Source organism: Aotus nancymaae, unplaced genomic scaffold (assembly GCF_030222135.1).
Source record: "Aotus nancymaae isolate 86718 unplaced genomic scaffold, 86718_ANA_hifiasm-v0.15.2.pri h1tg000029l, whole genome shotgun sequence".
In the NCBI taxonomy this organism is placed as follows: Eukaryota; Metazoa; Chordata; class Mammalia; order Primates; family Aotidae; genus Aotus; species Aotus nancymaae.
The window spans coordinates 41,244,236-41,266,364 of NW_026988442.1; the positions used below are offsets into that span (position 1 = coordinate 41,244,236).

At 59.8% G+C, this 22,129-nt stretch overlaps 1 protein-coding gene across 1 annotated transcript in view; it reads right to left on the reverse strand.

Moving 5' to 3' along the window:
* LAMA5 (laminin subunit alpha 5) overlaps positions 1-22,129 on the reverse strand; it is a 58,741-nt gene that overhangs the window by 25,254 nt on the left and 11,358 nt on the right. Inside the window, 24 exon segments of the mRNA XM_064382580.1 lie at positions 119-272; positions 404-510; positions 1,131-1,273; positions 1,443-1,581; positions 1,727-1,883; positions 2,054-2,153; positions 2,546-2,651; positions 2,742-2,794; positions 3,128-3,233; positions 3,523-3,575; positions 5,750-5,887; positions 5,963-6,097; positions 6,175-6,309; positions 6,385-6,522; positions 6,628-6,768; positions 12,419-12,478; positions 12,679-12,813; positions 13,102-13,192; positions 13,277-13,395; positions 13,492-13,607; positions 18,197-18,294; positions 18,402-18,572; positions 18,796-18,914; positions 19,646-19,763. Coding sequence (XP_064238650.1) covers positions 119-272; positions 404-510; positions 1,131-1,273; positions 1,443-1,581; positions 1,727-1,883; positions 2,054-2,153; positions 2,546-2,651; positions 2,742-2,794; positions 3,128-3,233; positions 3,523-3,575; positions 5,750-5,887; positions 5,963-6,097; positions 6,175-6,309; positions 6,385-6,522; positions 6,628-6,768; positions 12,419-12,478; positions 12,679-12,813; positions 13,102-13,192; positions 13,277-13,395; positions 13,492-13,607; positions 18,197-18,294; positions 18,402-18,572; positions 18,796-18,914; positions 19,646-19,763 — 2,832 coding nt within the window.

Sequence of the window (22,129 nt, forward strand, 5' to 3'; positions counted from 1 at the left end):
GGCTCCGTTGCCTGAGGCAGCACCCTGCTCCTGTAACCTGCCAGCGCTACAAGACCCTCAGCCCCCGGGGCCAAGGTCCCACAGCACCCACTGCCCTGCAGGGTCCCAGGACACGCACGTCACTGCCTGTGCAGGTGACCATCGGTGGGTGCGACGGGCTGAGCTGCTCTGTGGGGCAGGGCCGGGGCAGGCTGTTGTCCTGGCGACACAGGGCCTCCAGACTGGCGGCCGAGGGGAAGCCATCCAGGGGGAGGTGTGTGTAGAGGAGGCAGCTGGGGGGACAGAGGCTGTGGTCAGCCCCAGGTCCGCTCAAGTCCCCAGAGCCAGCCTAGGTGGGAGAAAGCTAGGCACAGCGGGGGTCCAGGCAGCCCTGCCCCTGTCCCGCCGCCTGCATGGCCCTCACTTGTCCCCAGACTGCTGGGCAGAGGGCCGGTACGTGCAGGCCTCAGTCACCCTCAGCTGCAGGAGCGCTGCCTCGTAGTATGCGCTGGGCAGCAGAACCACGTAGTCCTGCAGGGTGGAGGTGGAGGTGGTGCTGAGTGGACAGATCCCACCTCCCAACCCTGCCCCCCAACCCCCGACCCTGCCCCCAGACCCCCGACCCTGCCCCCAGACCCCCGACCCTGCCCCCACACCCCCCGACCCTGCCCCCACCCCCCCGACCCTGCCCCCAGCCCCCCGACCCTGCCCCCACACCCCCGACCCTGCCCCCACACCCCCCGACCCTACCCCCACACCCCCCGACCCTGCCCCCCACACCCCCCGACCCTGCCCCCCACACCCCCCGACCCTGCCCCCCACACCCCCGACCCTGCCCCCACACCCATGACCCTGCCCCCAGCCCCCCATCCTGCCCCCATGTCCCCCGACCCTGCCCCCACGTCCCCCGACCCTGCCCCCAGCCCCCCGACCCTGCCCCCACACCCCCGACCCTGCCCCCACACCCTCGACCCTGCCCCCAGACCCCCGATCCTGCCCCCACGTCCCCTGACCCTGCCCCCACATCCCCTGACCCTGCCCCCAGCCTCCCAACCCTGCCCCCACACCCCCCGACCCTGCCCCCACAACCCCGACCCTGCCCCCACACCCCCTGACCCTGCCCCCAGCCTGCACTCCGGCCCTTGCCTCACCAGGAGCACCCCTTCAGCCTCCACAATCAGGGCCCAGGTGCCAGGGTTCAGCACAAAGGGGTCTCCAAAGCCCCTCTGGGGCACAGTGATGAAGGCAGGTTCCGTGCTGGGTGGGAAGGCCACGGGCTGGCTCTGCACTGTGCCTGGGGAGGTGGGGTGTGAGACTCCCGAGCCCAGCCCTTTGGGACACCCCCAGGCTGCACACCCTACAGGGTGGGGGATGGGTCGGTCCTACCACCCACATGACCCAGAGGAGGGTGGAGGGGTTTGGGGGTGGGCGGGGCAGGGGTTCAGCCCAGGGACCCCACTCACAGTTGGCGCAGGTGGCCGACCTGCCCTCCTCTTGCACAGAGACCCGCCCACTCACGCTCGTGGGCCCCCGGTTGACATATCGGAAGACGAGCCAGAAAACGTCAGGAGAGGTCAGGTTCAGCCTGGCCACGATCCGGGGCTGCGTGCCCAAGAAGCGTCAGGTCACTCTCCCTGGCCACTGCAGGCCTGAGGCCTGGGCCCTGGAGGCGCCTGCCCACCCCTCCCTGCCAGCCACACCTGGCTTCACCTCCATGCTGAGCCCGGGAGGGGCACACAGCACCCACCTGGACGGGCGCCATCTGTGCGTAGCCCCTCCAGCTGAAGTTCTCGAACTCGAGGGGGTTGAAGGCAAAGCGCACGGCGTGGCCCTCGGGTGTGGCGGCCTCCTCCAGCTCCAGGCGCAGGTGGTGCAGGTCCGGGAGGTAATGGTCCCTTGCAGGCCTGGCCACGGCAGGGGCTGGTCAGGTGCAGCCCGGCCATCCCGCCTGGCCCTGCACAGAGACCCCGGATCCCCAGGGAGGGTGAGGCCTGATGTGAGCCCATAGCGAGAGAGTCCTGGAGGACAAGCTGCCTGCCCTGCTCCCCTCCATCCAGTGGGAAAGGGGACTCACTTGCTGCAGGTGGGGCCCTGGGTGTTGGGGCGGCACAGGCAGGCGCCTGTCCTCGGTTCACAGCTCGGGCCCAGCGCACCGCCAATGTCACACCGGCAGCCTGCGGGGAAGGCGGGAGGTCAGAGGCTGCCTGGTCCCCACCCAGCCTCGGGGGCCCTGCTCACAGGGGCCCTCACAGCCAGGCTGAGATGCCTGCCTGAGGCTCTGGACAGTGGAGTCAGGGCTCGGGTGAGGGCGCTGGGACTTAGTGCCGCCGCCCAGGGGCAGGACGGGGACAGGGAATTGTGCGTCTGGTGGGACCGCGCCTCCTGTCCCGCACCCGGCACGGGCTGGCCAGGCACCGAGGGGCGGCTGGCCAGGCACCGAGGGGCAGCCGTCCAGCACCCGGGCCTCATGCTGCCCAGGCTGCATTTGCCCCTCCAGGCCTCGGTTCCCCAGCGTGAAGTGAGGGGAGGCAGGGCGGAGGTCTGGGCAGAGCGAGTGGACACTCACTGCGGCAGCCGAAGTAGTCAGCCTGATCCAGTCCGAAGAAGCCGTCCTTGCAGGCCGAGCAGGCCTGGCCGCACACGTGGGGCTTGCAGAAGCACTGGCCGCTGCCCTGGGAGCCGAGGGAGAAGATGAGGTGGGGCAGGGGAGGGGCCGGACCCGCTTGCCCCCAAATCCCCCACAACTCAGTCCCCAGACTCACTGGCTGGCACTCAGCAACTCCACCCAGCGTGCCCCTGGGGTCGCAGCTGCAGCCTGGGGAAGGCAGAGTGGGACTCAGATGCTTGACGGGTCAGGAGAGCCCGGCTCCAACGCCCCCGAGGAGCCCCTGCACCCCAACACTTCCTCCAGGGCACACTCACAGACTCCAGCCCCCCGGGAACCCCACACCCCAACACTCCCTCCAGAGCACACTCAGTGTCCAGGCCCCCCCCAGGAACCCCACACCCCAACACTTCCTCCAGAGCACACTCACAGACTCTAGCCCCCCAGGAACCCCACACCCCAGCACCACTCCCAGAGCACACTCAGAGACTCCACCCCCTGAGGAACCCCTGTGCCTCACCACTCCCTCCAGGGCACACTCACGGGTGCAGCCTTTGGGGTTGCTGGGGCTCAGTCCCCAGAACCCAGGTTTGCAGCGGTCACAGCTTGGCCCCTCCACATGAGCCCGGCACATACAGGGAGCCTGTGCCTGAAAGAGGACAAGACTGCCGGTCAGAGTAGACCCCTGCTCTCCCACCCATAAACCTGAGGCATGGAGCCCTGACAAGGGGTAGTGAGGGCAGCTAAGGCCCCTCACCTGCCCCCACCCTGCTCATAGCAGTCACCCGCAGTGAGGACCAGCCCAAGGAGCAGACGGACCCTGGGGTTGTCATGGCAACTGAGCAGCAGGCGTGAAGCCCTAGTCTCACCAGGCTTGGGACTCTGAGCTGGGCCTGGGTCCCTGCCTATCTCCCACCCACAGGCAGACCTGGGCTCACCTCAGGAAGGGCAGGATCCACCGGGGCCAGACCGGCAGGGTGGCAAGAGCCAGCTGTGGAAAGACGAGTGAGCCTCGGTCATTCCCCAGTGACCAACCCTGAAGGCCAAGGGCATCCCAGGCCAGAACCCACGGCCCCACAGGAGCTGAGGGGCAGCACAGGCGCCTCCCATCCACGTGGACGTGGAAACACACTTCTCCGCTTCCTCCAGAGCAAAGCACGTGCCACACCACCACACAGCACCTGCTCTGGACACGTATGCAAACGGCCCTGCACGGGATACCCGTGGACACCGCACACATAGCGGGTGACACGTGAACAAGCATGTGGACACACACGAGCATTCACCCACTACACATGCACCAACACATGCACGTGCCCATGAAGGAACACAAACACACGCGCCAACACTTAGGAGACGCACGACACACGCTCATGAAACACACAACAAACGCAGCCACGCTAACGAAATGCACGACACACCCACTCACAAAACACCACACCCACCCACGCTCACAAAACACAACAAATGCAGCCACACTCATGAAATGCGCGACACACACACCCACGCTCACAAAACACACAACAAATGCAGCCACGCTCACGAAACGCACGACACACACACCCACGCTGACGAAACACGACACACCCACACTCACAAAAACACCACACACACACTTACAGAACATGTAATGCACACCCACACTCACAAAAACACATGACACGCGCACCCACGCTATGGAATGTGATCCACACGTGCACCCACGAAACAGGACAGACACAGATGCACACACAGACACGGGCAGCACACAGACACACCTGCGCAGCGCAAGGATGATGTACGAACACAGAGCATGTGGACGCAGTCGCAGTACACACAGCACATGGCTGCACATGAAGGGTCACGGGAAGGCAGCGTGTGAACAGCACGCAGACCCGCAGACACAAACGTGAACAGGGTCACGGGAAGGCAGCGTGTGAACAGCACGCAGACCCGCAGACACACACGTGAACAGCGTCACGGGAAGGCAGCGTGTGAACAGCACGCAGACCCGCAGACACACACGTGAACAGGGTCACAGGAAGGCAGCGTGTGAACAGCACGCAGACCCGCAGACACACACATGAACAGGGTCACGGGAAGGCAACGTGTGAACAGCACGCAGACCCGCAAACAACACACACATGAACAGGGTCACGGGAAGGCAGCGTGTGAACAGCACGCAGACCCGCAAACAACACACACGTGAACAGGGTCATGGGAAGGCAGCGTGTGAACAGCACGCAGACCCACAGACACACACGTGAACAGGGTCACGGGAGGACAGCATGTGAACAGCACGCAGACCCGCAAACAACACACATGTGAACAGGGTCACGGGAAGGCAGCGTGTGAATAGCACGCAGACCCACAAACAACACACACTTGAACAGGGTCACGAGAAGGCAGTGTGTGAACAGCACGCAGACCTGCAGACACACACACGTGAACAGGGTCACGGGAGGACAGCGTGTGAACAGCACGCAGACCCACAAACAACACACGTGAACAGGGTCACGGGAAGGCAGCGTGTGAATAGCACACAGACCCACAAACAACACACATGTGAACAGGGTCACGGGAAGGCAACGTGTGAACAGCACGCAGACCCGCAGACACACACGTGAACAGGGTCACGGGAAGGCAGTGTGTGAACAGCACGCAGACCCACAGACACACACGTGAACAGGGTCACGGGAGGACAGCGTGTGAACAGCACACAGACCCGCAAACACACACGTGAACAGGGTCACGGGAAGGCAGTGTGTGAACAGCACGCAGACCCACAGACAACACACACGAACAGGGTCATGGGAAGGCAGTGTGTGAACAGCACGCAGACCCGCAGACACACACGTGAACAGGGTCACGGGAAGGCAGCGTGTGAATAGCACGCAGACCCACAAACAACACACACGTGAACAGGGTCATGGGAAGGCAGTGTGTGAACAGCACGCAGACCCACAGACACACACGTGAACAGGGTCACGGGAAGGCAGCGTGTGAACAGCACGTAGACCCACAGACACACACGTGAACAGGGTCACGGGAAGGCAGCGTGTGAACAGCACGCAGACCCACAAACAACACACACGTGAACAGGGTCACAGGAAGGCAGCGTGTGAACAGCACGCAGACCCGCAGACAGGTGTGACACCTGGTGCACACAGCCACCTGCTCACTCACCTTCGCAGTAGGGGAAGTTGTAAGCGCCGGTCACACACGCGTCACACCGCAGCCCTGTCACACGGGGCCGGCAGCTGCACTGCCCACTCCGGGGGTCACAGACCGCGTGCAGGGAGCCTTCGGTGGAGCAGTGGCAAGCTGTGAACAAGGATAGGGTGTGGGCACATGGTGGGGACTGTCCCCGTCACCCCCGCTTCCTCCCTGGGCACTCACGGACACAGCTGGGGAAGCCGTGGAAGCCGGGGCTGCATTCCTGGCAAGCGGTGCCCATGTAGCCGGGGCGGCAGTGGCACACACCACCTACCCCACAGAGCTGGTCTAGGGCTCCCCGGGGGTCGCAGGTGCAGGCTGTGGGGGGACAATGGGGTCAGGCCCTGGTGCCATGTGGGTGGCTGGGCCCTTTCCTGCCCTGGTCCTCTGCCCACCTTGGCAGTTGGGGAAACCATGGTAGCCAGGGTGGCAGCGGTCACAGTGAGGTCCAGCAAACCCAGGCCGGCATGAGCAGCGGCCGGTCTCGTCACAGCCCTCAGGCAGGGTTCCCGTGGGGCTGCAGCTGCACACTGCAAAGAGGGCGTCACGGCAGGCCAGGCCTGCAGGCCTCCCCACCCATGCCCACATGGAGAGGTGCCACTCACACTGGCAGAGAGGGAAGTGGAAGTAGCCGGGGGCACAGCGATCACACATGGCCCCCTCGAAGCCTGCCCGGCACCTGCACCGGCCTGTGTCGGGGTCACAGCGGTCATCGGCCACTCCGGGGCTGGAACACTGGCAGGCTGCAGGGAAGGGCGGCCAACATGCTTGGTCAGAGGGTCAGAGGCACCAGGCCCCTGGTGTCTGCCTTGAGCGCAGGTTGGGGTGAGCAGGGACCAGGGACTCACGCTGGCAGCCTGGCCCATGGAACCCTGGTGCACAGAGCTCACAATGGGTGCCTTGGAAGTTGGGTTTGCACACGCAGCGTCCCACGCGCGGGTCCTTCCGGCAGGCGTTGCCCTGGGTCCCTGCCGCACTGCAGTCGCAGTCTGGAGGGTGGGGACAGGCAGGGGAGTCTCAGATGCCCTGCAGGCCCCAGCCTGCTGCTTCTGGCAAAGCTTCCCTCTCCACAAACTCATTTTCTTACACTTTTACAGGACACTAACTAGAAACTAAAAGAATAAAAATCCCAACAAGGGAGAGGTGGCCTTTTGGGAAAATGGTGGCGTGCAACCAAGCCAGGCCGACTATGGAAAGCTTCATCAGTTATCTGTAATGTGGATTTCAAGTTAGCTGCAAGCGTCAACACAAAGAGAAAATGCACGAACAAAATCCTAACAAGCTGCAAGGCAAATTCTAGTTTCTCTAGAAACCGTGTCAGTAACTGGGAAGAAGACAGAGAATCCATCCAATGTCTTCACTCACGTCTGAAAGGAGGGCCGTGAACACGCTTCAGCTTATGTGACTGATAGAAAAATAAAGGTTCAATACCTGTCAAAAGTAAGAGGGGCCAGGCAAGGTGGCTCACGCCTGTAATCCCAGCACTTGGGGAGGCCGAGGTTGGCAGATCACCTGAGGTCAGGAGTTCAAGACCAGCCTGGCCAACATGGTAAAACCCCCTCTGTACTAAAAATACAAAAATTAGCTGGGTGTGGTGGCATGTGCCTGTAATCCCAGATACTTGGGAGGCTGAGGCAAGATAATCACTTGAACCTGGGGAGGCAGAGGTTGCAGTGAGCTGAGATCATGCCACTGATGCCAGCCTGGGCAACAGAGCAAGACTCTGTGTCAAAATAAATAAATTAAAAAATAAAAGTGGTCACATTCTAGATTAGAAACAAAGAAAATCTCAAATTCCTAAGACAAAAAGCAGAAACTGTCAGTGGGCCAGTCTAACCATGATGCAGCAAATCCAGAACCGAATGGCCACAGAAAGGACAGGAGGGAAACTTCAGCACCTCACAGTGACAGGCCATAGAAAACCCAAAATGATAGACTATTTTTTAAAAAAAACAGCAATGAGAACACCCCACATCTCAAACTATGAGACACCTAGCCAAAGCTATACTCTGAGGAAAATTCATAGCTTTAAACTTGAGTTTCCCAGCCTCAGCACTGCTGACATTCTGGGCTGGATAACTCTTTGTTGTGTTTCCAGAAGTGGCCCTGTGTTGTAGGATGTTAGCATCCCTAGCCTCTACCCACTGGACGAGTTACATCCATCCATCAGCACAACCAAAAATGTCTCCAGACATCACCAAATGCTTCCTGTAGATCAAAATCACCACTGGCTGAGAACCACTGCTTTAAGTCTTTTTGTTGAGAATGAAGACAGACTGAAAATAGTAACTCAAGAAGCTATAAAAAAGTATTAAATCAAAGAAAGTGGATTAAAGAAGCTGAATATTAGAAAGAAAAATCTCTCCTCCCAACTAAATAAAGAAAAACCTCAGCAGGCTTTATCAATAGAACATTACCTGTACTTTGAAAAGACCAATAAACTCAACGAACCTCTGTTTAGTCTGATCGACCAAAAAAAAAAAAGGAAAGAAAATTAAAAAATAGGCAAGAACAGAAACAAACAGAAATTTTAACTTTACAGCAGGCCACTGTGCATAACTTTGTCAATACATTTGAAAATCCAAACAAAATACACAATTTGCTAATACAAATAATCAAACCTGACTTAAGATAAGGTAGAAATCTGGCTGGGCTCAGTGGCTCACGCCTGTAATCCAGCACTCTGGGAGGCTGAGGCAGGTGGATCACTTGTGGTCAGGAGTTCAAGACCACCCTGGCCAACATGGTGAAACCCCGACTCTACTAAAAATACAAAAAATTAGCCAAGCATGGTGGCATGTGTCTGTAACTCCAGCTACTCGGGAGGCTGAGGCAGGAGAGTTGCTTGAACCAGGGAGGCAAATGTTGCAGTGAGCTGAGATCCCACCACTGCACCCCAGCCTGGGTGACAGAGTGAAACTCCATCTCAAAAAAAAAAAAAAAAAAATGAGGTAGAAGACGGAATACAATAGCCACAGAAGAAATTAAAACCTTAATCTAAGATCTCTGTTTAAAAACGGGTATTGGGACCAGAGGGTTTCATAAGTTTGACCAGACTTTTAACATGTAGATAATTTCTGTGATTTTTTTTTTTTTTTTTTTTTTTTTTTAATTTTTGAGATAGAGTCTTGCTCTGTCACCAGGCTGGAGCGCAGTGGCCAATCTCGGCTCACTGCAACATCTGCCTCCTGGGTTCAAGTGATTCTCCTGCCTTAGCCTCCCGAGTAGCTGGGACTACAGGTGCCCACCACCACACCCCGCTAATTTTTTGTATTTTTAGTAGAGACAGGGTTTCACCACATTAGCCAGGATGGTCTTAATCTCCTGACCTCATGATCCACCCACCTCGGCCTCCCAAAGTGCTGGGTTTATAGGCGTGAGCCACTGTGCCTGGCCAATTTCTGTGATTTTTAAACTGATTGGGAGCATAAAAAAAGTATGGATCGGCCGGGTGTGGGGGCTCACGCCTGTAATCCCAGCACTTTGGGAGGCCGAGGTGGGTGGATCACAAGGTCAAGAGATCAAGACCGTACTGGTCAACATGGTGAAACCCCGTCTCTACTAAAAATACAAAAATTAGCTGGGCATGGTGGCGCGCGCCTGTAATCCCAGTGACTCGGGAGGCTGAGGCAGGAGAATTGCTTGAACCGAGGAGGCAGAGGTTGCGGTGAGCCGAGATCACGCCATTGCACTCCAGCCTGGGCAATAAGAGAGAAACTCCGTCTCAAAAAAAAAAAAAAGTATGGATCATTTCCCAAGTATTTTACAAAACCAAACCAATCTCACTTGTGAATTCAGACAAAATAAAATATTTGTGTTCAACACTGTGCCTCCGTTACAAACGACATTAATATAATTCGTGGTAATGAACACATTGAAAGCAAATAGCACAGCCATCGGCAGTTACTGAGTGCTCACCATGGGCCGGGAGAAATCAGCAAACTATAGTCTATGGACTCCTCGCTTATTTTTATAAATAAAGTTTTATTGGAACACCGCCAACCCCACTCATGAAGCTACAGCTGGCAATGGTAGTGCTGAGTTTCCCCACGGGGACCACACAGCCCTGAGTCTACCACATTTACCGTCTGGACCTTTTCAGACGGTTTGCTGACCCCTGGTTTACATTATTGATGAAAAACTAAACATTTCCACGTAAAAAAGAAACCACCACAGAACCAGCAGACAAGCAAATTCCTGGGTGAGGGAGCAGCATCAAATCCAACCCAGGCAGAGCTTCAGTAGAACAACACGGGCAGATTCACTAAAAATTTAAAAACTGAGGACGCAGAAAAAACGCCCTCTAAAAATAAGGGGCAAATGAGCCATCAGGAGAAAAACACACAGCTTGTAAGAAATAAGTGGGGGCCGAGGTGGTCGGATCACTTGAGGTCAGAAGTTTGAGACCAGTCTGACCAACATGGTGAAACCCCGTCTCCACTGAAAATTCAAACATTGGTTGGGCGTGGTGGTGGGTGCCTGTGATCCCAGCTACTCAGGAGGCTGAGGCAGGAGAATTGCTTGAACCCGGCAGGCAGAGGTTGCAGTGAGCCGAGATCACGCCACTGCACTCCAGCCTGGGCGACAGAGCAAGACTCCATTCCCCCCACCTCCTGAAGAAAGAAAAGAAATAGGTGATACAGAACATACAGGAAGAACCCATACCAATGAGTAAGTACAAAGCCAAACACCAGCAGAAAAGCAAAGACCACGGGTGGGCGATGTGTCTACAAAAGCAATCCAAAGTCAAGATTCAAGCTTACAGAGCAGTCGAGGAACTGCGGCTAAAAGCACGCAGTATTAAATCCAATCTAAGACCCCGCTCCCCGGGAAAGACACCTTGCTTTCCTGTCCTTCCCGAAAGGGAAAACCCCACCAACTAGACGGTGACATTCCAGAAATGCTAAAAAGCAAGGGGACGCGGGTCTGACTTGAGAATACTTTTTGCCAATCAAGCTGACTACACTAGACTTTGCTACGTGGTAAAGGCAGGGATTTGGGCATGCTGCACTGTGGTTGTGACTGACTGTGTGCCGCTAGAACATATATATGCATTTTTTTTTTTTGAAATGGAGTCTTGTACTGCTGCCTGGGCTGGAGTGCAGTGGCGTGATCTCGGCTCACCGCAACCTCTGCCTCCCGGGTTTAAGTGAGTCTCCCGCCTCAGCCTCCTGTGTCGCTGAGATTACAGGTGCCCACCACCACGCCCAGCTAATTTTTGTATTTTTAGTAGAGATGGGGCTTCACCACGTTGGCCAGGCTGGTCTCAAACTCCTGACCTTGTGATCCACCCACCTTGGCCTCCCAAAGTGCTGGGATTACAGGCGTGAGCCACCGCACCTGGCCCTTTCCTTTCCTTTAGAGACAGGGTCTTGCTCTGTTGCCCAGGCTGAAGTACAGTGGTACAATCATGGCTCACTACAGCCTCCAACTCCAGGACTCATGCAATCCTCCTACCTCAGTCTCCCGAGTAGCTAGGACTACAGGAACATACCATCATGCCCAGACAATTTTAAAGCTTTTTTTGTAATATATATAAGATGTGGGGTTTCACTATGTTGCCCAGGCTGGTCTTGGAACTTTTGGCCTCCAAAAATGCTGGAATTTTAGGTGTGAGCCACGGCACCCGGCCTGGTAAGACTTTTAAGCGAGCAATCTGGCAAACTAGGGCCAAAAATGGCCCCAAACACACACGTCTAGTGACCTAGAACCTTCTAGGGAAGGGCCCGCAGAAACAAGACTTCCTACAGTTTTAGCTGTAAGGACGTTTATCACAGCATCATTTACAAAACAGCAAAGGAAAAAACCGAAACTTCCACCCACGGGGGCTGCAGTCCCTATGACACGGACACCAGACAAGGTGCTTACAGGATCGTGGCTGGGACGTACTCACAGGACGGTGCAGAGCGCACACTGATGCCTGGAAACGGAGGTGCTTGCGTACACAGTGCATTCAGGCATTGTGCAGAGGTGGTGAAATTCTGGCTTTTTTTTTTTTGAGATGGAGTCTCGCTCTGTTGCTCAGGTGGGAGTGCAGTGGCATGATCTCAACTCACTGCAAGCTCGGCCTTCCGTGTTCGAGCAATTCTCCAGTCTCAGCCGCCTGAATAGCTGGGACTACAGGCACCCACCACCACATCCAGCTAATTTTTGTATTTTCAGTAGACATGGGGTTTCACCACGGTGGCCAGGCTGGTCTTGAACTCCTGACCTCGGGTGATCTATCCCACCTTGGCCTCCCAAAGTGCTGGGATTACAGGCATGAGCCACTGCGCCCAACCACCTTTTTTTTTTTTTTTTTTTGAGATGAGGCCTCACTCTGTTGCCCAGGCCGGAGTGCTGTGCTGTGATCACGGCTCGCTGCAGCCTCAACCTCCCAGGCTCAAGCAACCCTTCCACCTTAGCGTCCGGAGTAGCTTGAACGACAGGCGTGCACCACATGCCTGGCTAACATCTGTGTTTTCTGTAGAGATGGGCTCACCATGCTGCCCAGTGTGAATATGTATAATTTGCATAAAAAGAAATAAACCAAACATGAAGTGACCCAAATGAGAACCCTCCCTTCCTCCAGGAACTTCTTGTGTAGCTGTCCCATGGGCCCGGAGCAGGCCAGGGACCTGGGGCCTCAAGGACACTTACTCACAATCTGGCCGGCTGGCAGCACCTGCTCCCCGGTGTCATTGGAGGACGAGGGCACCGCTGAGGGGAAGGGACATGCATGTCGGCCAGCTCTGCTCAGAACCCCAGCACAGCCCACCCTGCCACCCTGAGTCTCTCAGTGCAATCAGAGATGCAGGCAAGACAACAGGGGCCCCCCAGGAACACCCCCCACACCCCGCAAGGGCTCCTGGAGTCCCGCAGACAGCGATGTCTATTCGGATGCCCCAGCAGGTGCTCACGGTAGCAGCTAGGGAAGCCGGTAAAGCCCTTGGCACACGAGTCACACCGCTCCCCAGAGAATTGGGGCCGGCAGTAGCAGCGGCCTGTCAGGTCCTCACAGGTGCCGTCCGTGAAGTCAGACTCACAGCTGCAGCCTGGGCAGGTGCAGGAGCCGGGTCAGCCTGCAGCTACCAGGTCCCAAGGGGTGGGCTCCAAGATGGGGTAGACTCTGCCTTCCCAGCCAGGGCCAGAGGACGAAGGCTACAGCCAGGCCACCTGGGGGACGTGAGGCCTGGGCACCCACCCTGTGGCCTGGGAGGCTTCTTCCTGAGCTGGCCTGGAAGCTCAGGACACCCCCTCCAAAGCAGCCCCAAAGGCCCTGGGACACCTCTTTCTGGGCAGAACCTGAGACCCAGGACGCCCGCCCAGCCAAGCCCACTCACGGCGGCAGACGTGGGGCGAGTCGAGAGGGTGGTCGGGGGAGCGGTAGAAACCGGGCTGGCAGCGCTCGCAGTTGATGCCAGTGGTGTGGTGCTGGGGGTGCAGGGGCTGATGAGTCCAGGGAGGTCCCTTCCCCACGCGGGGCCAGCCCATCCGCAGCCCTGGAGCCCAGCCCACCTGGCAGTCGATACAGACACCCCCACCCTGATAGGTGCCATCCATGCTCTGGCTGGCGCGGCGTCGGTCCACCTCAGGGTCGTAGTAACAGTCGGTGGCATGGCCATGGCAGTTACAGGCTGGAGAAGAGGGAGCACAGCTGTCGGCACGCCCTGCACGGGCACTCCCGTGGGTCAGGGTGCGGGCAGCACACGTGTGTGGGAGGCGGCACTCACACTGGCACTCGTTGGCACTGCTGGAGGTCGCAGGCTTCCACGGCTGCTGGTTGAAGCCAGGGCAGCAGCGGTCACACGTGCCCCCGCAGGTGTTGTGCTGGCAGGTGCACTGCAGCCTGTGGGGCACACAGGAGAGGGCTCAGGTCCAGCCGGAGGAAGGTGCCCAGTGCTCAGTCCCTTCCCCGAAGGGGCCTATGATCCCCTCGATGGCTTTGCCTGCCATGGCCCTGGCCCCGGCCCCGGCCCCACGCTGCTCTGCTACCCAGCTGTCGGGCAGCGAGCCCTCACCCAGACCCAGCATCCAGACCCAGCCTCAGGGAGCGGACACAGGGCAAGATGAGGTGCGGGACGGGGTCTCACGGTGGCAGGAACCACGCAGGGCCTTTGTGGAGGCAGGACTGGGGAGCAGGTGTGTGTTGGCTGGGCAGGGCTCCTGAGGAGTCAGCAGAGTCCCCCTTGCCAGCAGGTCAGCCTGGAGCCCTGGGTTCTCCAGGATCGAGCCATGCCCTTCCCACTACAGCCAGGACCATGCACAAGCCCAGGACCTCCCTGAGCCAAAAGGGAAAGGGGTCCATTTGTACCCCACCCAGGCTCAGATTTCGCTTAGCGGGCAGGACCTCTATGCAACCTGATCACCTCCCTAGGAGCAAGTGGCCAAGGACTGCTTCCTTCTTCCAGATGGGGTGGCTACTAGGTCAGAGGGCTGGAATCTTGCCTGCCATCCCATGGGCAGGGCGACAGCTGGTGGGAGACGAGGCCTGAGGTTGGGGGCACCTACTGCTCAGAATTAGCCAGGACACTCAGGCCAAGCCCCTTCCTCTCCAGCACACAGCACAGCCAGGCCGAGGCGGGAATCCTGGCCCTGGTCCAGGCTCTGCCTGAGGCTGTAGGGCCATGCGTTTCCAGAGGAGGACCCCAGGAGTCAGTCCGTGAGGACTAGACCCAGAGCCTCAGCTGCCCAGCTCTAGGCCTGCCCTCCATGGGGCCCACAGGACATCAGGAATCAATACTGCTTTCCCTCAGAATCCAGAAACATCTGGAAGAGCCATACCCTCAATGGGAGAGGAACTGGGAAATAAGCCGCCCGTCAGCACAGGTGATCAACAAAGAAGCCGCTCCATCTTCACCCCAGCTCCAAGCACCTCTAAGCAAGGGCCTGAAGCTGGTGTCCCATTTTTCAAAAATCCACATGGTCAAGAAATTGACAGGAAAAGTGGTGCCAGGCTGGCGATACCCTGGGCTGTTTAGCAGAAGCTCTCCCGAAACCATCCCAATTCCAGGGCGCCCCAGAAGCACAGAGACAAAACACTGCTAGACCTAGCAGAGGAAAAGGCAGCGGGCCAGCAGGTGCAACAGACTGCAGGAAGAGCCCCAAGGCCCTGGTGTCACGGAGGAATCTGGGAGAAGCCGTGTGAGAATGTTAAAAATGATCCTAAATCTAAACCTAAAAAACCTAACGCCATGGAAAACAGGCAGATGTGAAAAGAACCAGTCAGAACTTCTAGAAATGAAAAGTGAAACTATAAAATAAGACTCAACAGAGGCCGGGCGCGGTGGCTCATGCCTGTAATCCCAGCACTTTGGGAGGCCGAGGTGGGTGGATCACGAGGTCAAGAGATCGAGACCATCCCGGTCAACATGGTGAAACCCCGTCTCTACTAAAAATACAAAAATTAGCTGGGCGTGGTGGTGCGTGCCTGTAATCCCAGCTACTCGGGAGGCTGAGGCAGGAGAATTGCTTGAACCCAGGAGGCGGAGATTGCGGTGAGCCGAGATCGCGCCATTGCACTCCAGCCTGGGTAACAAGAGCGAAACTCCGTCTCAAAAAAAAAAAAAAAAAAAAGACTCAACGGATAGGCTGAACAGCAGACCAGGCGCCGCAGAAGAGAAGTTTAGCGAAGGGGAAGGGGAGCTAAAGAAGCTATCCAGAGGACAGCTCAGAATCGAAATGATGAGAAGGAAACCAGGTGTTCCTAACAGGGACTCAAGGGGGGAAGAGGCAGGAGAGGGGGCCAACAGTCAGAGACTTGTGATGGTGGGGGTGACAGTGGGGGTGACGGTGATGGTGGGCGTGATGAAGGTGATGGGGGTGATAGTGACGGTGGGGTGATGGTGGGGGTGACGATGGTGATGGTGGGGTGACAGTGGGCGTGATGGTGACGGTGGGGTGATGGTGATGGTGGGGGTGATGATGGGGTGACAGTGGGAGTGATGATGGTGATGGTGGGGGTGACAATGGTGACGGTGGGGTGAAGATGGTGACCATGAAGGTGACGATGGTGACGGTGACAACGGTGACGGTGGGGGTGATGGTGACAGTGGGGGTGATGATGGTGATGGTGGTGATGGTGGGGGTGACAATGGTGACGGTGGGGGTGAAGATGGTGACCATGAAGGTGACGATGGTGACGGTGGGGGTGACGACGGTGATGGTGGGGGTGACAACGGTGACAGTGGGGGTGATGGTGACAGTGGGGGTGATGATGGTGATGGTGGGGGTGACGGTGGTGACGGTGGGGGTGAAGATGGTGATGGTGGGGGTGACAACGGTGACGGTGGGCGTGAAGGTGATGGGGGTGATGATAGTGACGGTGGGGGTGATGGGGTGATGGTAGGGGTGACGGTGGTGACGGTGGGGGTGAAGATGGTGACGGTGGGGGGTGAAGATGGTGACCATGAAGGTGACGATGGTGACGGTGGGGGTGACGACGGTGATGGTGGGGGTGACAACGGTGACGGTGGGGGTGATGGTGATGGTGGGCGTGAAGGTGATGGGGGTGATAGTGACAGTGGGGGTGATGGTGGTGACGGTGGTGGTGACAGTGGTGATGGTGGGGGTGACAACGGTGACGGTGGGGGTGATGGTGATGGTGGGCGTGAAGGTGATGGGGGTGATAGTGACAGTGGGGGTGATGGTGGTGACGGTGGTGGTGACAGTGGTGATGGTGGGGGTGATGACGGTAGAGGTGTGAGTGGGGTGATGGTGGAGGTAACAAGGCAGAGCAGAGCTGGCTAATGACACAGAGCTCCCTTCCCTGGAGGAGAGGTGGGGTGGCAGGTAAAGGGTACCAGGAAAACAAAGGCAGGCTCATGTTTTGGGACACTGGAGTGTGACCAGGTGCTGGTAACAGGGTCTGTGGTCCTGGGAAAGGTGCCCAGTCACCCCTGCTTGCACCTGCAGGCAGAGCCAAGCTCAGTCCACACCCAGGTGTGGTGAGTCAGGGGACAGCAATGTGTTCCCCGCAGGCCAGGACAAGCCCAGCTCCTGGCCCTTCCTCTCCCCTTGAGGCCCACTGGCTGCCTGGTGGGTTCCACTCCCAGCTGTCACGAGCTGTGCCCAGACCTTGGCACTTAATTTCCCAGGACAATTTAGCTCTTCTGGGGCTCAGCAGCCTGAAACTGTGCTGGCAGCGACTGGTGCCCAGGGTGGGTCCCCAGTGCTCACGGCTCCTGGCAAACAGCCCGGCTCAGGTGACCGCGTCACTCCCCGACTCAGACCTATCGGCCGCAACCAAAGGGGTCGGGGGTTCCCGCCTCCACTCGGCACGGGCTGTGAGAATGGGGTTGAGCCTCTGTCCTACCTGGGCTCCACCGCCTCCCCACCTCCCCTGCAAACTGAAGCGTGGACAGAGCAGTAAGACCCAGCAGAAGGCAGGGGCAGGTCCTAAATCCAAGTGCATGAGGTTGGGCTACCGGGTTTTGAGCACGGGATGAGCCCTGGCGGCTCTCTACTGGGGGATCCAGAGGCCTTGTCACTCGCTCGGCCTTGGCTGCGCCACTCTGGGCAGCTTCAGTCCAGCCCCAGCCGGCCCAGTCACCCTCAGGTGTTACCCTCTGGGCACCACCACGCTGGGCACTGGTTCACACATTTCCCAGCTGCCTCCCTCAGAACAAGTGCTCCTGAGGCTGGCTGGGGTCCCAGCCTGTGTTCCCAGTCCCAGGAAAAGGGCCTGGCGTGTGCTAGGCGCTCAACACGCAGCTGCTGGCTGAAGGAACAAACAGGGAGGGAGGGAAGGACGGACATGCCCCGGGGCTGCTGCCCGGCCCTGCCTGCCTGACTGAGGACTCTGGGCGGGGCTGAGGAATGTACAGGTGCCAGCACCAGGGCTGCTGCCCTCTCCGTGAGGGGCTCCTGGGAGGGGGAAGCCGTGCGGTGCCCTCGGCCGCTCCCGAAGGCAGCACACTGGGCACGGCAGATGGGGGATGTTGGCTGCCCTAACCCTGCCGTCCCTGTCCTGGGCCATGGTCCCTGCTCGGCTGAAGGGAAGGTCAGGGCTGGGGGCAGCAAAGAAGTTGTCTGTTGTGTCCTGAAGGGTCGGGAGAGCTGGGGGCACCCAACATGAGTGAAGGTTGTCTCGGCAGGCATTCTGGGGGAGCATCCCCGCCACTGACTCCCCCCAGGGCCCCGGGGGTCTGCTACGGTGGAAAGGCAGCTGGCCTGGGGATCTGGAGAGCCTCAGCTATGCTGGCAGCAGGGTAAGGCCCCCCAAACCAAGACGGGGCACCCTGGGGAGGCTGCACACGGCCCTGGCCTCCACATCACCGCACAGACAAGAAAACCGAGGCCCATGGGGCGGCGGTTGGTTCAGGTCACATAGAGAGCAGGGTCATCGTGGGCCACGGAACCAGGTCACCCACCCTCAGGTTAGGTAGGAGTGACGAGGACAGGCAAGATGCTGAGGACCGCAGCTGAACGGGGCCTCACCTGAACGGGTCTGTGGGGTCTTTGGCGTCGCAGACATCCGCGTGGCCATGGCAGACACAGCGGCCCCCGATGCTGATGTCCTTGATGCTGTAGTAATACTGCACCCGCAGGCCCTGTGAGCGCCGGACGGCCGGGCCCCACCCACCCCAAGTCCCGGGTCTCCCCAGCCAGTACCCCCGCCCCGCCTGGGCCACGGGTGGCTCACCCGGCGGGTGACCGTGGGGTCCCGCAGCGCCTTGCCCATGAGGTGGCCCAGCAGCGTGTTGGTGCGCAGGAAGCGCAGGCGGATGTTGGTGGCCTTGGTGAAGTCACGCAGCAGTGGCGAGTAGGAGAAGTTCATGGCGCCAGGGCGCCCGTTCACCAGGGACACCACGATCTGTGGGCAGCACATGGTGGGGCTGTGGGTCCAGCCCCTGAGCCCCCAGCCCCGGCCCCCACTGTGCTGCCCCTGCCGGGCCCACCTCTGCTCTCCAGCCCCATACTGCACTGCTGCGCCCAGCCCAACTCTCCGTTCTCCAGCCCCGCACTGCACTCCCGCGCCCAGCCCAGCCCAACTCTCCGTTCTCCAGCCCCGCACTGCACTGCCCCGCCCAGCCCACCTCTCCGTTCTCCAGGGGCACGATTCTCGAGTACTCAGTGGTGCAAATGGCTGCATCGTCCCGCGTGATGCGCTCCAGCGTCTGTGGCCCGAACCGCTCCAGGCAGTCCCTCTTGGAGGCTTCAGGGAATGGCGGGAGGGGAGGGTGCTGGGTCCCCAGGAAAGCCTGGGCCCCCACAGTACCCCTTGACAACTCCAGGCCTCACCCCTGAGCCTCCCATGAACCAAGAGCCCGTGTGGCAGAGACCACAGCTCGCTGGCTGAGGGGGGCCTGGCCTGTTGGACGGCACTACCCCCACCATTCTCCCCTGAATGCTTTGAGAACGAGTGACCCACCTCATGACCATCCTCACCCCCTTCCTTGGGGACAGACCCCTGCTGCCCATTGCTGACCTGCCCTCCCCCATTCTCAGGCCAGGGAATTTTGGGGGACATGTGACCAGGCCTGGCCTATCGGGGAGGAGCACCCACTCCCGCTAGCATGACTGGTCAGGGTGGCACAGGGCCAAGGACGGCCAGCGTGCGGGTGCTAGGACTCCAGCGCCCCTGACACGGGGCTCAGCTGGCAGGAGGAGAGCGAGGCGGGAGCATGAAGACATCCAGAGGAAGCTGAGAGATGGCACCAGAGATTCCTGGCGCCACAGCCCCTGGACCCAGCTGTGCCCGACGTCAGGGACGGGAGACAATAAATTCCCCTAGCCTTCAGGTCCTCGGCTGACGGTCCTGATCGCAGCAGCCGGGAGCCAGGGCAGGGCTGGGCGTTTGGAGACCTTGAGAAGCCTGGTCATGGAGGCCTGTCCAGGGACCGCCAGCACAGCCCGCCCCAGCCCCCCTTGGCAGCAGAGACTCACAGGCGAAGAACTGCCAGGCTTGGTAGGTGCGGCCGAAGTCCATGGACCGCTCCAGCACCCAGAGGTCCGGCCGGGGCGAGTTGGCGAACTTGATGAGGACGTAGGCCACGTGGAAGACCTGCAGGGCCGAGGGTGTCAGGGCGCCTGCCACCCCCACACTCCCAGGGGCCTGGCTCGTTTTCTACCCCTCAGGTGAGGCCACAGCAAGGGATGTGGCATCCTCGCCACACCTCCAGGAACCAGCCCTCAAGGAAGGGCTCCCCGCCTCCTCCCCTCCCTGCCCAGGAGCTTAGGGCCCCTCTGGTCCTTCAAGCTCTGTGGTTCCACAGGCAGGGGGACTGGCCAGGGTGGGGACAGGAACACACCCCAGTGTCCCCACAGCCCTCATGCCCAGGCAGGCCCAGCACCACCAAGCAAGTCCAACCCCTAGTGCCTCTGACAGGTCAGCTGCTCCTGGGACGGGGCCCCTGCCCGCACCTCACGCAGGGCGCCCCTGCCCACGGGAGAGGGAAGCTGCTCCTCCCCAGTCCCCCAAAACCCCAAGCCCCAGCCCCAGCTCGGCCCTGGCTCTGCCCATTTTCTCCCCGCTGCGTCAGCCCGACTTCCACCCAGGGATGGCCCAGGTGTCTGTGCCCCAGGGTTGAGGGGAAGCCTGGCTCAGCCTTCACAGGGCGCTTTGTACATGTCTTCAGAGAAGCGTTCCCTGACCCCAGTTCCTCCCCACAACCCTCAGCGGGACATGTCCCCAGGCCTGCTGGCTTCCCTCAGGCCTCTGCTCAGGTTGGGTTACCCTCCCTCTCCAGCCCAGCCCCACAACCCCCACCCCTGCCCTGCCCTAAGGACCCCAGGCCGGAGCCTCCCCTGACCCCAGCAGTCAGTGGTACCCAGCCTCATCTCTGCGTCCACCCAGCATGACCATGGCCTTCCCTCCGTGCCTACATCTGGGGTGTACACATGCCCGCCGCCCCAAAGGGGAGACACCGTGGGGTGGCTCTTCCATGAACGCAGGCCACAGGCCCCCTCTGAAAATGTCTCTGGTCCCTATAAACAGCCCATGGCCTCAATGGCAAGAGACTGCACCCCAGAGCAGAGGGGTCCAGAGGTGCACAGGAGGGGTGGTGCCCAGGAAGGACCCCACCTTCAAGCCCCTGCAAGCCAGGGCTCAGGGCTCAGCCTCTGCCGCACCAAGTGCTCCCACCTCTACGTCCTCTGCGGGGCCCTAGGCTCCCCTACAAGGGGGCAAGGGAGGGAAGCTGTGTCCAGGACGTCACAAGCCTGGAGGCTCCAAGGGAGGGCCCCTCTCTCCACCAGCCCCCCACAAACCAAGGGGAAAGGGCTTTTTTCAGGCAGAGGCTCTACAGGGGCCATCAGGGAGGTGGGGAGAATATGAGCCTCCCCTGCCCGTCTGCACAGGGAGCCTGGATGCTGGGGAGAGAGGCCGCTCACGGACCCACGGCACGGGTGGCCTGCCTGCCCCACCTGGCGCCTGGGACACCTCCCCCAATAGGCCTGCAGGGTCTGAGATGGAGTCCTGGGGACCACAGTACTCAGCCAGCTCCTCTCAGGCAGCAGTGGGGACCAGCCCCTCCTCTGCTCACAGGCGGGCCCCCAGGTGGACCCTGAAAAGGCCAACAGGCCTCTGAGGCTCACGCCACATGCCAGGGTCACCCACTGAACCTCCTCGGGGCCTGACTCGCCAGTGCCAGCTCTTCCAGAGGGCTTCTGGGTGCGGTCAGCCGGCAGGTCTGGGAGCCTAGGGCCCCATGGGGGAGAGAGGGGTCCCCAGAGCTGCACGAGACCTACAGTCGCCCCACGGGACTGAGCTGGACTGAGACTGCTGTGGGGTCCCCCATGGAAAGACCACAGACCCTCAGCTTCAGCCTCGGGGCACCAGCTGCCCAGACTCCAGCAACGGGGCAGGGTCCCAGGACTCCAGACACGCTGGGTCTGAGTCCCGCCTTCTTGGAGGGCTTGGCATCGCAGGGACTGTGGGGGCCAAGCGCAGCCTTCCCGGGATGGGGGCGGGTCCCGGGCCTATTCACCAGCTGCCAGGCTGTGAGGTCATCGTCCACTTCCCTGTCACGGTGGAGAGCACGGAGACCTGCCCTGTCCAGCGCAGACCCTAACCCAGCCCCACACCTGGGCCTCACAAGCCCCCATGGGCCTGAACACAAGCGTCTCAGAGAGCCCCGGGGGCGGGGGAGTGGCCCCGGTGCCTGGACAGGGAAGGGACCGATCAAGGTGGACAGGGACACGGACACAGGCTGCTCTCGGGGAGCTGGGAGCACAGCCCCTCCCATCAAAGGCTCCTGAGACTAAAGGTTCTGAGCCCCGTGGAGCCGCCCCCGCTGTTCCCTGAGCGCCCGGAGGCTGCCCCCTCCTTGCCCGGACCCGTCCTCCCCCTCCCTTCAGCAGGCCGGTCACATTTTTCCCAGCTGAGAGCACTTGCACAAATATTGACTCGAAGACACTGATTGGCAGGAC